The 12,023-nt window shown below is 50.8% G+C and overlaps 1 protein-coding gene across 3 annotated transcripts in view; it reads left to right on the top strand.

Annotated features, from left to right (window-relative positions):
- The window catches only part of BPIFB2 (BPI fold containing family B member 2), a 37,983-nt gene extending 30,533 nt beyond the window's left edge, over positions 1-7,450 (top strand). For all 3 annotated transcript variants that reach the window (XM_053248263.1, XM_053248262.1, XM_053248261.1), the window contains 7 exons: positions 221-274; positions 1,376-1,552; positions 1,941-2,008; positions 4,782-4,827; positions 5,730-5,793; positions 6,132-6,208; positions 6,944-7,450. In XM_053248263.1, coding sequence (XP_053104238.1) covers positions 221-274; positions 1,376-1,552; positions 1,941-2,008; positions 4,782-4,827; positions 5,730-5,793; positions 6,132-6,208; positions 6,944-6,985 — 528 coding nt within the window. In that variant the 3' untranslated portion in view covers positions 6,986-7,450. The remainder of the gene's footprint in view (positions 1-220; positions 275-1,375; positions 1,553-1,940; positions 2,009-4,781; positions 4,828-5,729; positions 5,794-6,131; positions 6,209-6,943) is intronic.
- The last annotated feature ends 4,573 nt before the right edge of the window (positions 7,451-12,023 follow it).

Raw genomic sequence — 12,023 nt, 5'->3', positions numbered from 1 at the left:
CACGCATACAGAGCAAGCGGGGCTCCCCACCACCCCACCACGAGTGACTGGGACTTATCTTCAGAGCAGCCTCTGACTTGACCCTTTGCAAGTGAATTGGCAAAGCTACTCCTGATGGTTGTGGACACTCAGGGTAAAAGAGGCATTTGGAAGGCAAATGGAAGAGCACCCCCCGCCCCGAGGCCCAGCCCTGAGAATGTCCCTTTGCTCCTCTTTACAGGGCTCCGGAGGCTACCGTCTCACCAGATCCATGTTCGAAACTGCCATACCCTCGGTAAGTGATGCCCGGTGAGAGCAGTGCTCAAATTACAGTTGGGCCTGTGGAGGCCTGGCCTCCCCACTTTTAGGGATCCCTCCCCCCGTTAGCTTAGCTTAGTTTTCAGAAGGCCACGAGGGGACATAATTTGGCTAAAATGGAAGGTGGGGGGAGTCAATGGGGCTGTGGAATTCATTAAGGAACCCCCTACTGTTTCCTCCATAATCTGAGGATTGATCTTGGGGAGCGCAGCAGTGATTAATTGATAGAGGATGCAAAGCTAGCTTCAAGTATTGTGGCATCTCCAGGTGAAAAATGAGGAAGCCAATATAGGAGGCTGCCTTTTTCTGAGTCAGGCCATTGGTCTGTCTCGCTCAGTAACCTCTTCACTGACTGGCAGTGGCTCCCCACAGGGTTTCTTCCTGGGTTGGGAGCACTGCTATCTCATGATGTGGGGTCCCTTCCTACGCGTTCTACATGAGAATTAGAAGATGGCCTCTTTTGGCTCACAGGGAGCTGCCATTTTTTTAAACCTTCAGGGCAGAGGAAATGACCTTACTTCATAATGTAGCATCATTCTTAGATGCATTCTGGGAAGGAAAGTGGTACCTGGTCACTGGGGAGATGATCAGCACTTAAGGGCTGCGGCTGAGGTGGCATGAAACCTAAGAAAGGAAACACAGAAGTCCCATCTCCACCACCGGCAAAACTCAGTCGCAGAAAGCCCCCAGCCCTGAAATTCTGAATTTTTGTCTCTCACTCCGAATCTCTGATGAATTTTGTCCCCCTTAATGGATGTCTCCCATTTTGACCTCCAAACAGGGCATTAAAATGTGGGGTGGTGGGGGTGGTGGCATTCAGATCCACAATAGTGGCAGAATCCCTTATTGGCATGTAGAAAGTCACAGGTTGAGTCTGCTGCACCCCCAGCTAAATGGATTGCAGGCAGAAAGCCTGAGAAAAACCTTGGAAAGGCCCTCAGAGGAGGTCAGAGGAGGCCAGGGAATGGCAGTTTGGGCCGTGAGGCTAGACGGATTGAAGGCAGCTGTGGGTATCCAGTGGGCCAAGGCAGGGCAAGCCACCGACTCTCTTCTTCCTGTTCCCTCCATCCCACTGCAGATTGCCAAACGGTACCCCCAGGATGTGTTTGTGGGACTCAATGTGGTCCTGAGCCGGTCTCCCATCCTTCACTTTCAAGAGGGTGAAGCTGTCGTGACACTCAGCCCCGCCATCCAGCTGCTAGTGGGTGCATCGGGAGCTTCATCTCAGACCCAGGTCCTCGCCACCTTCGGAGTGGTGAGTAAAGCCATTCTGCGCCTACGCCCTGCGTGGTTTCTCTGTGTTTTGCTGCCTGCCCGACCTGCCTCTAGAAGCAACGGATGGCTGGCTCAGCTTGGAAGCCAGCTGTCAAAGCCTCCATCCAGCCCCGTCATGTTCCAGGCCCCTCTCCGTGGAGCCTAAACGAGTGCCCAGTGCAGACACACATCTAGGTGTGCACCTGCAGCCGTCTGGGCTGTGTCCATGTCTGGAGGCTCCTTCTGCACATGATGGCTCTCCCTGCATTGTGCAGACCCCCCAAGCTGCTATGGACAACGGTTCCCTTCCATGGAGGCATTGAGAAGGTGGAGCCCCTGCCTGGGCCCTCCTCCCACTGGGACCCAAACCTTGCTGTCTTCATTTGCAGGACCTGAGTTTGAGTCTCAAGATGGTCGTTACAGTGACAAGCCTTCAAGTCTCTGTGGGCTTGCAAGGGTGAGTGACATTTCGTTCGAGTACAGGCAGGGGAGGGTGAGAAGGGAGGCTCTGCGGGAACGCTCCGAGACACTTGAACGTGACTCAAAGGGACCCACATCTTGCCAGAAGGCAAAGTGAGGGGAGGGCGGGCAGAAAACGAGGGCCGTCTTAGTGCAGCAGGGCACTGCTGCAGCCAAGGTGTTGAGGCTGTCCCATCAAGGGGGCTCGAAACGATGCCCGTGGGCATCATAAATCTCAGGCCCAGAGACTGGTGGCTTCACCTCCTGCTCTTTCATCAGTCAATATAAATAATAAGTAAAACATAACATGCCATGCGGAGCAGGATGCAGAGTCAGGGAGCTTCCCAGATTGCACACTACCACAGTGTCATGACGTAGCCCTCAAGTGTGCTTCTGTATTGCCTGTGTTGTGACACCACAGTCCCTGCGCTGTAAGCAAGGTGCCATTCGTGTTACCAGTGCCACCTTTTTGAGTTTATTTCTGCCTTACAGCCCTATAAAGTTGCATCAGCGTTGCAAAAAAATAGCGGTATTTGCCGCAAATAGCTGTATCTTACAACAAATTTCATCTGTGGGTTGAATTGGGCACACAAAACATCGCAGTTTACACCACTTTTTGCTTTGTAAGGCTTGCTGTCTGGAAACCACCCAGGGCGTTTTCCAGACTACAAGATTTGCACCGGTTAAAGCATTGCAAATTGCAACTGAATAGTGCAGCGGTTTCAAACCGAGAGTTTAGAGTTGTTCAATGCTTTGTTATAGGCTGGTGGCCATTCATATAATCTGTCCATTGCAATGTGTTTTCCCGGCAGGAGGTGTCCATTTTTTCTTTGAAACACATTTATCTGCTGCTCCTCCTGCTGCATTTGAGCCAATGGAATCGTGGGGTGGGGGGCAATGTGACGACCTTTCTTTCTTTTTAAAATTTTCTCGGCTGCCTTGTGCAAATCCACCAGCAGGGGGGAGCGCAGTTCCAAAACAAAAATCTAACTGTGTCGTGCATTATTGCAGTTTTGCACAAGTGATACCCTGTAATTTTTTTTTAAAGGAGGGGAAGTGAGGGGCGTGAGGAGATCCTTTGGGGTGACAAAGCAAGGGAACTCCTTATTGGTGGGGGAGTGAAAGGGACTCCTGTGGCGAGCCAGGAAGGGGGGAAGACAGGAACTGGTGCGCCTCCAGAGAAATAAATAAATAAATAAATAAATAAATAAATAAATAAATAAATAAGTGAGAAAGAGGGAGGAGGCGGGCGGGAGGGGAGCGCTCCTCTGGTGAGGGCTGTGGGATTGCACAGAAGAAAATGATTCAGTTCAATGGACTTCTTTTTAAGTTAGTAACTGTTCTCTCTCCCTGCTCTTTGCCTAAGCAAGTGGGATTGCACAGACGGAAATGATTTAGTTCAATGGGCTTCCTCTTCAGTAAACATGCACGAGGAAGGGTTGGCTTCAGAAATCTGCTCAGCTGCACTAGTATGAGTCTTTGGCCAAAGTAACAAATGAAAAGGGGAATGCACAAGAGAACCCCGGTGGAAAAATAATAATAATACTGTGAAACTGCTCCAGTCTCCTCCCCCCCCCCCAGTTTCCCTGTTTCTCGCTCGGCAAAAAAAGGCAAATGTGGCTGGGCAGCAGAAGCAGCAGTGAGATTTGCAAGGACCCCCCCCCCAATCTCCTGGGGGAAGAGAGGACCCCCACGCCAGCCCCCTGGCGGGAAGGGGAGCGTTGTGTCAGAGAGCCGGGGAAGGGAGAGGGGCCAGCCAGGGCCGGCAACTGCCTGTGAGGGAGTCCTAGCCAGGTGCCTCTGAATGGAAAAGGGGCTCCATAGAGATCAACGAATCGCCACACTGTGATTTGAACCGTCCGCACAGCACGACATTGCAACACACAAAACATAGAGCAAGCCTCCTAAAATGGAAAAATACAGCTACTTTCCTGAGATACATTTACAAGATTATAGGGCTAAATTGCAGCGATACAATCCGAAACAAGGCATCGGGAGTGTGAGCGGCACCCTGCTGACAGCGTAGGGGCTGCGGTGTCACAACACAGGAAGTGTGGAAGCACACTCCGCAGATACGTTGTAGGGGTTAATCTGGAAAGCGCCCAGGAGGGGGGGTGGGGCAGGGGGGAAGTGCCAAAGGAGGCAGAGTTGCCGCTCCTTTCCCGGAGCACCATTGGCTCCTCTCTCTCCAACCCTACCCCACCCTGCCTGCAGGCTGGCCATTTGTCAGGTAGAGCTGTGTGGGCAAAGGATATAGACTGAGGGCAGAATTCACGGAGAGGTTTTGCACGCAAACCACGCCGAAGCGAGCGGCAGTTGTGCGAGAGCATCACAATGTCCCCTCACTCACTGCAGCCCTGAAAGGAGTCCAGATCCCTGTCCACGTGGCGTATGGCTTCATTTTGGAGCCCCTAAGATATTGCTGCCCAGCAGGCGCTTGGATTGCTTGTGCGACCAGGCTGGCCCTAGCCAAGGGATGGGTGGTCAGCCTTCCAGACGCCTCTCCCTGCTTCTCTTTGCAAGACTTGTTAGGAGACGGGTGCAGGGTAGAGGTGAAAAAGGCCAGCAGGCAGGCCCCAATGAGTGTGTCTGCCTTCCAAGGCATCAGGGCAGGGCCAAAGGAGGAGCAGTCCTGACCCTTGTATAGGCTTGCCCCCCACTTCACATCATGTAGGCTTTGGGGGCAAGAATCAGTTGTTCTCATTTGTACTGAGCACGGAAGCTGAGGACGTTGTGTATCCTAACAAGTGGTGACCTGGTTTCTCTTGCAGAGCGATTGGTTTGGAGGTAGAGTCTTCCAGTATAGAAATAACTCAGGTAGGCATCTCTTGCGTTCCCTTCTCTCTGCAAGCCCCAAATGTGCAGAGGAGATGCCCTTATCCTGCTTATGCTCAATGGGAGGCATTGTGATCCCTAGTGTCGGAATGGGAGGATGAGCAGTGTGCAAAAGCCGCTCCCTTTATTTCTGCAGATATTCCCCCCTGCACACATGCTGGCATGGTGTGTTTGTGATCCTTTTGCACAGAAGTGAATATGTAGTTTTTACAAAGCCAAATCACCATTACACATTGCTTACACAACATGGTTCATAACTGATTTAATTACCTCTTATTCTGCACATCTAGTGGAAGAGCCGTTGATAACATTCTCACACTTGCAGACTCTTCGGGATACCTACCCTCAATAGCCAAAATGTGATTTTTGCACTGGGGTTAGAAAACCATGGCTATTCTCCTGGTCCCTGATCTATTTGTTGATCTTTTGGTCTCTTCTCTTTCACCCGTTAATTTGGGATTTCCCGTGTTGCTCTTTACCATGATCAACATGGAAAAGCAACATTTCCTGCTCTGAGCAGGGGATTGGACTAGAAGAACATCAAGACCTCTTTCAATTCAAACATCCATTTATGCTACAGATCGTGGCATACGTGCTGAGCAGTTTGTTTCCTCCTGTGAGTGAGCTGTACACCTGCTTGCTCTCAGGGGCCAAACAGTTCCCTTGCTGGCTTATGGCAAGGATTCCCAAACTTGGGCCCTGGATGTTGCTGGACTACAACCCCCCACGTTCCCAGAGACAAAGGCCTTCTTGCCATGGAGTCTGGTGAGGATGGGTGTTGAAGTCCCACCCCATCTGGGGACCCAGAGCTGGGAATGCTGCCTGCTGTGTGGGATTCAGTGGGGAGAAGAACCATGCCCCCACTGCTGCCTCTCTTTTGGCAGGTCTCCGATTTGAGAAGAGTGGTGGCTTCAGTGCTTGAGGAGGCCTTCCTGCCTCACCTGAATGGTAAGGAGCATGAACTAATTGGAATGCTTGACACCACTGGCATCCTTGTGGCATCTGCTACATATGCTAAATCATTGTAAACTGCTTAGAGAGCTCCGGCTATAAAGCAGTATATAAATGTAAGTGCTATTGCTATTGCTATCTGCCGTGGAATGATCTGTTCAGATTTGCAAAGGGGTTGGGAAGCCGGAATGGGGCTTGCTGGGGAAAATGCAGGCAGTGGTGTGGTATGAATCGAGGGGCTGGTAGTCACCGTGGGTGAAGAAGAGACCCTGCTACTCTCTGATACGCCAGTGGAGAGGTGGAGATGTTGACTGCAGTGGTACTTTCTTTTCCAGCCAACCTGGGTGTCGGATTTTCTCTTCCCAAGATGAGCAATGTCCAGTACGTCAGTCCTGAGATTGAGATTCATGAGGTGAGGATCTGGATCAGCTGCTTCCTTTTCCTCCTTCCGTTCCCTTCTTCTGGAAAGCTGCTTCCCAATCCCCACCCTGCCCCAAATCCAACCCCATCTTCACAACCCTCATCCTGGTGCTGGGCACCTTCCCTTTTCTGTTGTAGCTATGGACCAGAACTTTTGGGGTTTTTACAGTGCATAGCATCAGCTGTGGTGGCATAGCAGGGAAGCAGCTCAGTCAGAGAGCAAGAGGCTGTGAGTTCGAATCCCCGCTGGTGTGCTTCCCTGCGTGTGCCTAGTAAATATATATTCGTAGTCAACTATATTGGGCAGCAGTGATAGAGGCAGGTGCTGGAGGAGGATGCTCACTTCAGTGACAACGGCAAAGGCATCATCTTATACTGGGTGGGGAGGAAGGCATCCTGTATTCTATGGCTCTGTGGTTGCCAGGAGCCGACACTGCCTCGGTGGCACAATCTTTCCTTTCCTTTTCCATTGTATAGCACATGGCTGGGGTTAAATCCATGTCAAGTGTAGTAGATCCCTGTATCTACTACAGGGAAGCAAAACTTCTGCTTTCCCAGAGGCATCTGCTGTGAAGCATCCCCTTGGATTGGTAAGGTGGCCCCTACATTTAAGCCTGGGAGCTCCAGAAAGGAAATGCTGCATATGATATGCTGGAAACTTGCCCATCCACCCTCCGTCTAGATATGGATTCTGACCATTTCTCTCTTTGCCCCTTTTAACTTGCAGGATTATGCTCAAGTCAACTGTGACCTCGCCTATTCAGGTTGAGACCATGTGACTCAGCTTGAGAGAAGTCCAAAGAGGGGGCTTCTCTCCCACCAAACACGGGATTCTGTTCTATCCATCTACAAATTCTATGGCTTAGAAAAATGAAGAGGACTCCACATTCCTTTGCTGCATGAAACAAGGGAAGTCAGTGCATCTGCTGCTTTGGCAGTGGACTTGGGTGCGATCTGGAACTCACTTACTCAAAGGAAGGCCCACTGGTTTGGAGGGAACTTGCTTTCGAGTCAGTGTGCTTGGGACCATATCCCAGTCTGAAATTTTGCTTTCTCATTCCTCTCTTGTACATGTTGTTGCTTCAGTATATGGGCAGTAAAATAGCCACAGCAATGCTCCACTCTCCCATAGGAATCTATGAGATTTACAAGAGCTTAATTTTAACTGGATCTGGTCCATGGGATGTCATTCAGCTGTCATTTCAACTTATTAAAACTTTCTTTCTGTTCTACATTTCCTGGAGTGAATAACTGGTGCTGCTTTTTGAATGAGAAATATTAGATTAGCCTTATTTAAAGGCTTGGTAGCTCTGCAGCAGGCAGAAGGGACGGTATCTCCCCCCCGCCCCATTCTTTGATGTTCCTCTTCCCCTTGATAAAGCACCCAGAGATGCTTTTATTCTCCAGTGGTTTGAAAGGCCTCTCCTCTGCACTGACGGCCTCTCCTCTGCACTTCTCCTGGCTTTGGCTGTAGTATTTTCATGTTAAAGCCACTAAACCACCAGTTTATGATGGAGGAGAAGCTATATAGAGGCGACATGATCATTTGTATTTGATTGATTTCAGTGAGGGGGTTTATAGTTAAGGGCCCTTCAGACCCCGTGGTTGGGTTGACCCCTTCCTTGCAGGGGTCTGAAATAGATGTTTGATGGATGCTTTGGCAATGTGCACTGGGAAATGCAGGCTTATGTCCTGCGCATGAGGTTGCAGGCAGCTTGAGCACCGCTTGAAGCTCTGCACACAAACTCTGCAAGGCGGCTGTGCTGCAGGGCAGCCACGTTCAGTGGTGAAGGCTCCGTGCATGGAGTTGCTCAGTGCACAGTTCATTGGGCGGCACATCACACAACTCTGTGCAGGGAGCCCTTGCTGGCCCACACCGCTGCCCTGCAGTGCAGCCTCCTCACGGCTGCTTCCCAACGCGCAGGGGTGCGGGTAGGACTCAAACCGCCCACATCCCCTTGAGCAGCAGCAGGAAAGCCACTGAATCTCGCTCAGGGGTTCACAGCCTTCTGTGTCTGCAGATGTGGTTGGACAAGAGCTCCCCTCCTCCCCAGCCACGGTGGCCTTTGACTGCTACCAATCAGTGTAGGCAATACTGAAACAGATGGACCAATAGTCTGGCTCAGTATAAAGCAGCTGTTTATAATGGAGAGGAGAGCTAGTCTTGGGGTAGCAAGCACGAATTGTCCTCTTTGCTAAGCAGAGTCCACCCTGGTTTGCATTTGAATGGGAGACTCCATGTGTGAGCACTGTCAGAGATTCCCCTTAGGGGATGGGGCCATAGCTCAGTGGAAGAGCATCTGGGTCCACCTTCCCTCCTTGACAGCATCTCCAGATAGGGGGGAGAGAGAGAGAGAGAGAGCCCTGCCTGCAACTGTGGAGAAGCAGCTGCCACTCTGTGTAGGCAATACTGAGCTAGATGGACCAGTGGTCTAACTTGGCAGAAGAGTCCGCTTCTCGCCAGCTTCCCATGTTCCTATGCAAAGTGTTACAGAGCAGAAATGCCCCCGGCTGTTGAGAAAGCAGAAATGCTTATTGTGAAGGGAGGCACCAAGACCAAAAACCATCACCCATCACTCAAAACTACAAAAGCACCTGAATTGTGCTGCCCCAGTGTGGGACAGAGAATCTTCCTGAACGACCAGGGTGTAGTCAACTACTGCTTTCCCTCTCCGTGCCAGTTTGCAGTAGCTGAACCAAAAGGTAAAATGGCTTTGCTGGACTGTACTTCAGGCTGCAGGTGGAGAGTTGTGTGTTCGAATGATCCCCCCGCCAACGAGAACCCCCCTCACTACACATGCAGCTAGCTCAGGGGTTCCCAGCATTGGGACCTCAGATCTTGCAGGGCTACAACTCCCATCATCCATTCCCCAGCCACAATGGTCAAAGGGGGTTGTTGTCCATCCGCATCTGGGGACCCAAGGTTAGTGAGGCCTGCAGCTCTGGAGAGCTGAGATCTCCCACTGACAGCCGGTACGATCCAAGAAATTTCGACCACCAGGTCCTGCTCACTGATCACGCTGGCCCTCAGAAGGGTATTTCAACCCCATGCTGCCTCCCATTGCCTCCCCGCCAGCAGCTTAACACAGCTAAACAACATCCAGCCATTCAAGAGTAATATTGGCCCCCCAATTCAAAATTGGGGGGGCTTATAATGGCAAACCTGAAAGCCCCCCCCTGCAATCTTACCTAGAACTACCTATGGACTCAGACATTCACAGCCCCCCTCCCCCCGCTATTGGAGAATGCAGTGCTCCCAGTTTGCAACCGGTGCAAATTCTGCCTCACTTGCTCCCAGACCTGAGACAAAGGGTTAAATCAAGTGAGGAAAAGACAGGACAAGAGAGATGTAGACTCTTCATTCTTGTTGGGGCATTCCTCCGGGCTTGCAACCAGGCAGAGCGTGTCCAACCGGGAGTCCCCTTCTCTCTCACAAGGAGAGCAAAATCATTCCCTGTTGAAATGCCAGAAAAACACAGTTCAACTCCTTGGCTAGCACAGGTGGGAAGGGTCACCATCATGAGATGCCTGCACTTCCTAGGACCAAGCCAGGGCGCTTTCCAGACTGGACCCTGCAATGGTGTCACGTCAGATCTTGGAAGTGTGCTTCCACACTTCCTGTGTCGTGTCGCCGCAGTCCCTACGCAGACAGCAGTGTGCTGTTCACATTGCCAATGTCTTGTTTCAAATTTCATCACTCCGATATAGAGTTAGGGCATCGTATATCCGGCATAAGGAAGTCGCTGTTTTGGGGGGTTGTTAGTTTCTGCCAGACTGCTCCCCCTGCAGTTTACATTTTGAATGCAAATTGCTGAATGGAAGCATTTTGCTGCTGTTGAGCAGCTAGCCTGGAAAGTGCCCAGGGGCCTGCTGAAGTTCCCAGTGCTGAGTGTCATGAAGATGACCAACATCAGTCCCTGGCAAAAGGCGCCCTTGTTCCAGTTTCCCTCCCCCATTTGTGGATGGAAAAATGGGGGGATTCAGCAATTTCCCAGGGGGAATAGGAAATGGGGAGGGCTTTACTGGGGGGGCAGTGGTCTTCCTGGTGGCTGACATTTTTTAACAGAAACCCCCTCAGAATGATGCTATTGTCATTCCTGTGTTTCCTGGGGGTGGGGGAATGGCATCTACCAGCTGCTGGACCTCGTGAGGAGCACACTTGTCATGAAATTGGGCAGCAGCAAAACAATGTAAGCTATGGGGAGAAGGAAGTCAAATTTGGCCCCCATTTTTTACTCCAGACCTCCCCCCACATTTGAGCTGAGAGAGTCTTTCTCCAGTTCCTTATTCAACACCCACTCTCTTGGAACTACCACGGAAGGGGAGCCAGGGGTGCTTCCTTTTAAGAGCATTGCTGCCAATGTTCCCAGTTCTCCCTTCTCAGAGGCAGTTGTCCAAAAATACTTAACCCTGACAGCATCCCAGGAGCAAGAAACCCCGGACGTGTAGTTTGTAGTGGTCAACGTCCATGCAAAGTCCTGGAGAACTACATTTCCCAGGGTCCCTGGTACCTGGGATGCGGCTCTTTCAGCATTCAAGGGAGGAAGGAAGCCTCCACAGAGCCTCTTGTGCAGCTTCCGTGTTGTTGTTGTTGCTGCTGCTGCTGCTCCCACTCCCACAGTGTGGCAGCAACAGGGGCAGCAGTGGCAGCAGGTAGTGGAAAGGGAAGTGGGAAGAGAAAGGAGTGGCCTCCGTGACAGGAACATGATCAGAGGCGTATCTAGGGAAAATAGCGCCTAGGGCAAGCATTGAAATTGCACCCCCTGTCCAAACATCTGACACCCATCTTTCAGATAACTTTACCATAATATCAGCTGAAAAATACAAGTCTGAAGGTCACATACAAGTCACATATCTGAATATGTGTACAGTGACATATTATTATTATTATTATTATTATTATTATTATTATTATTATTATTATTATTAAAATTACCTGTAGCCCCTTCAGGGGGCTTCCTAAAGGCCGTTGGGAGGGGTCTTCAAAGTCCCCCCCCCCGCTGGCCTCTAGGGCCTCACAGGGACCATTTGAGCATTTGTGGTGGCCATTTTTCAAAATATTTTTTTTAAAAAATGGCAGCTGAAAACAAAATGGCCACCACGCATGCTCAAATGGCCTCTGTGAGGCCTGGTGTGGCCCAGGGCCTCACAGAGGCCATTTGAGCATGCACGGTGGCCATTTTGTTTTTGGCAGGCTTAAGAAAATTTTTTTTTAAGAAATGGCACCCCCCTTCGAGTGGCACCCGGGGCACGTGCCCTGCCTGCCCCACCCTAGATACGCCCCAGCCCAAATGTATTTCACTAATAAACCTATTTAGTTTAGACTCAGTGATCTCCATGAGTGTTGCTTAAATTGCTGCAATGACTAAGCTCTGCACTTTGTAACTGGAGTGGTAGCTTTGTTGGTGCTTTGCTAAATAATCACAATCCCCAACACCAACCTCATCAACACTTGCTCTGCACCGTTTGCATCTCTACAATATTCTTTTTGAGAACTGTACAAGGTATTCCTGCAGTGCTGGTAGTATCAGGGGTCCTCAGATGCAGTTGCACTACAGATCCCATCATCCCCACCCCCACCACAATGGCCCATTCACAATGGCATTGTGGCTGAGGAGGTGATGGGAATTGTAGTCCAGCAACACCTGCGGGGGACCCAAGGCTGGGATCCCTGGACTTGGACTCTGTGGAAGCCTTACAACTTGCAGACTTGTTTTCCATCTTTCTGAGAATTTCTGACATTGATTTCCACCCTCTTCCCAGCTGCCAGACAGACTCCCCTGGATGTTCCCATTGGGCTTAATTTC

This window comes from Hemicordylus capensis, chromosome 4 (genome assembly GCF_027244095.1).
Source record: "Hemicordylus capensis ecotype Gifberg chromosome 4, rHemCap1.1.pri, whole genome shotgun sequence".
Lineage (NCBI taxonomy): Eukaryota > Metazoa > Chordata > Lepidosauria > Squamata > Cordylidae > Hemicordylus > Hemicordylus capensis.
Note: the sequence above shows the minus strand (reverse complement) of the source record. Positions and strands in the feature narration are given on the sequence as shown.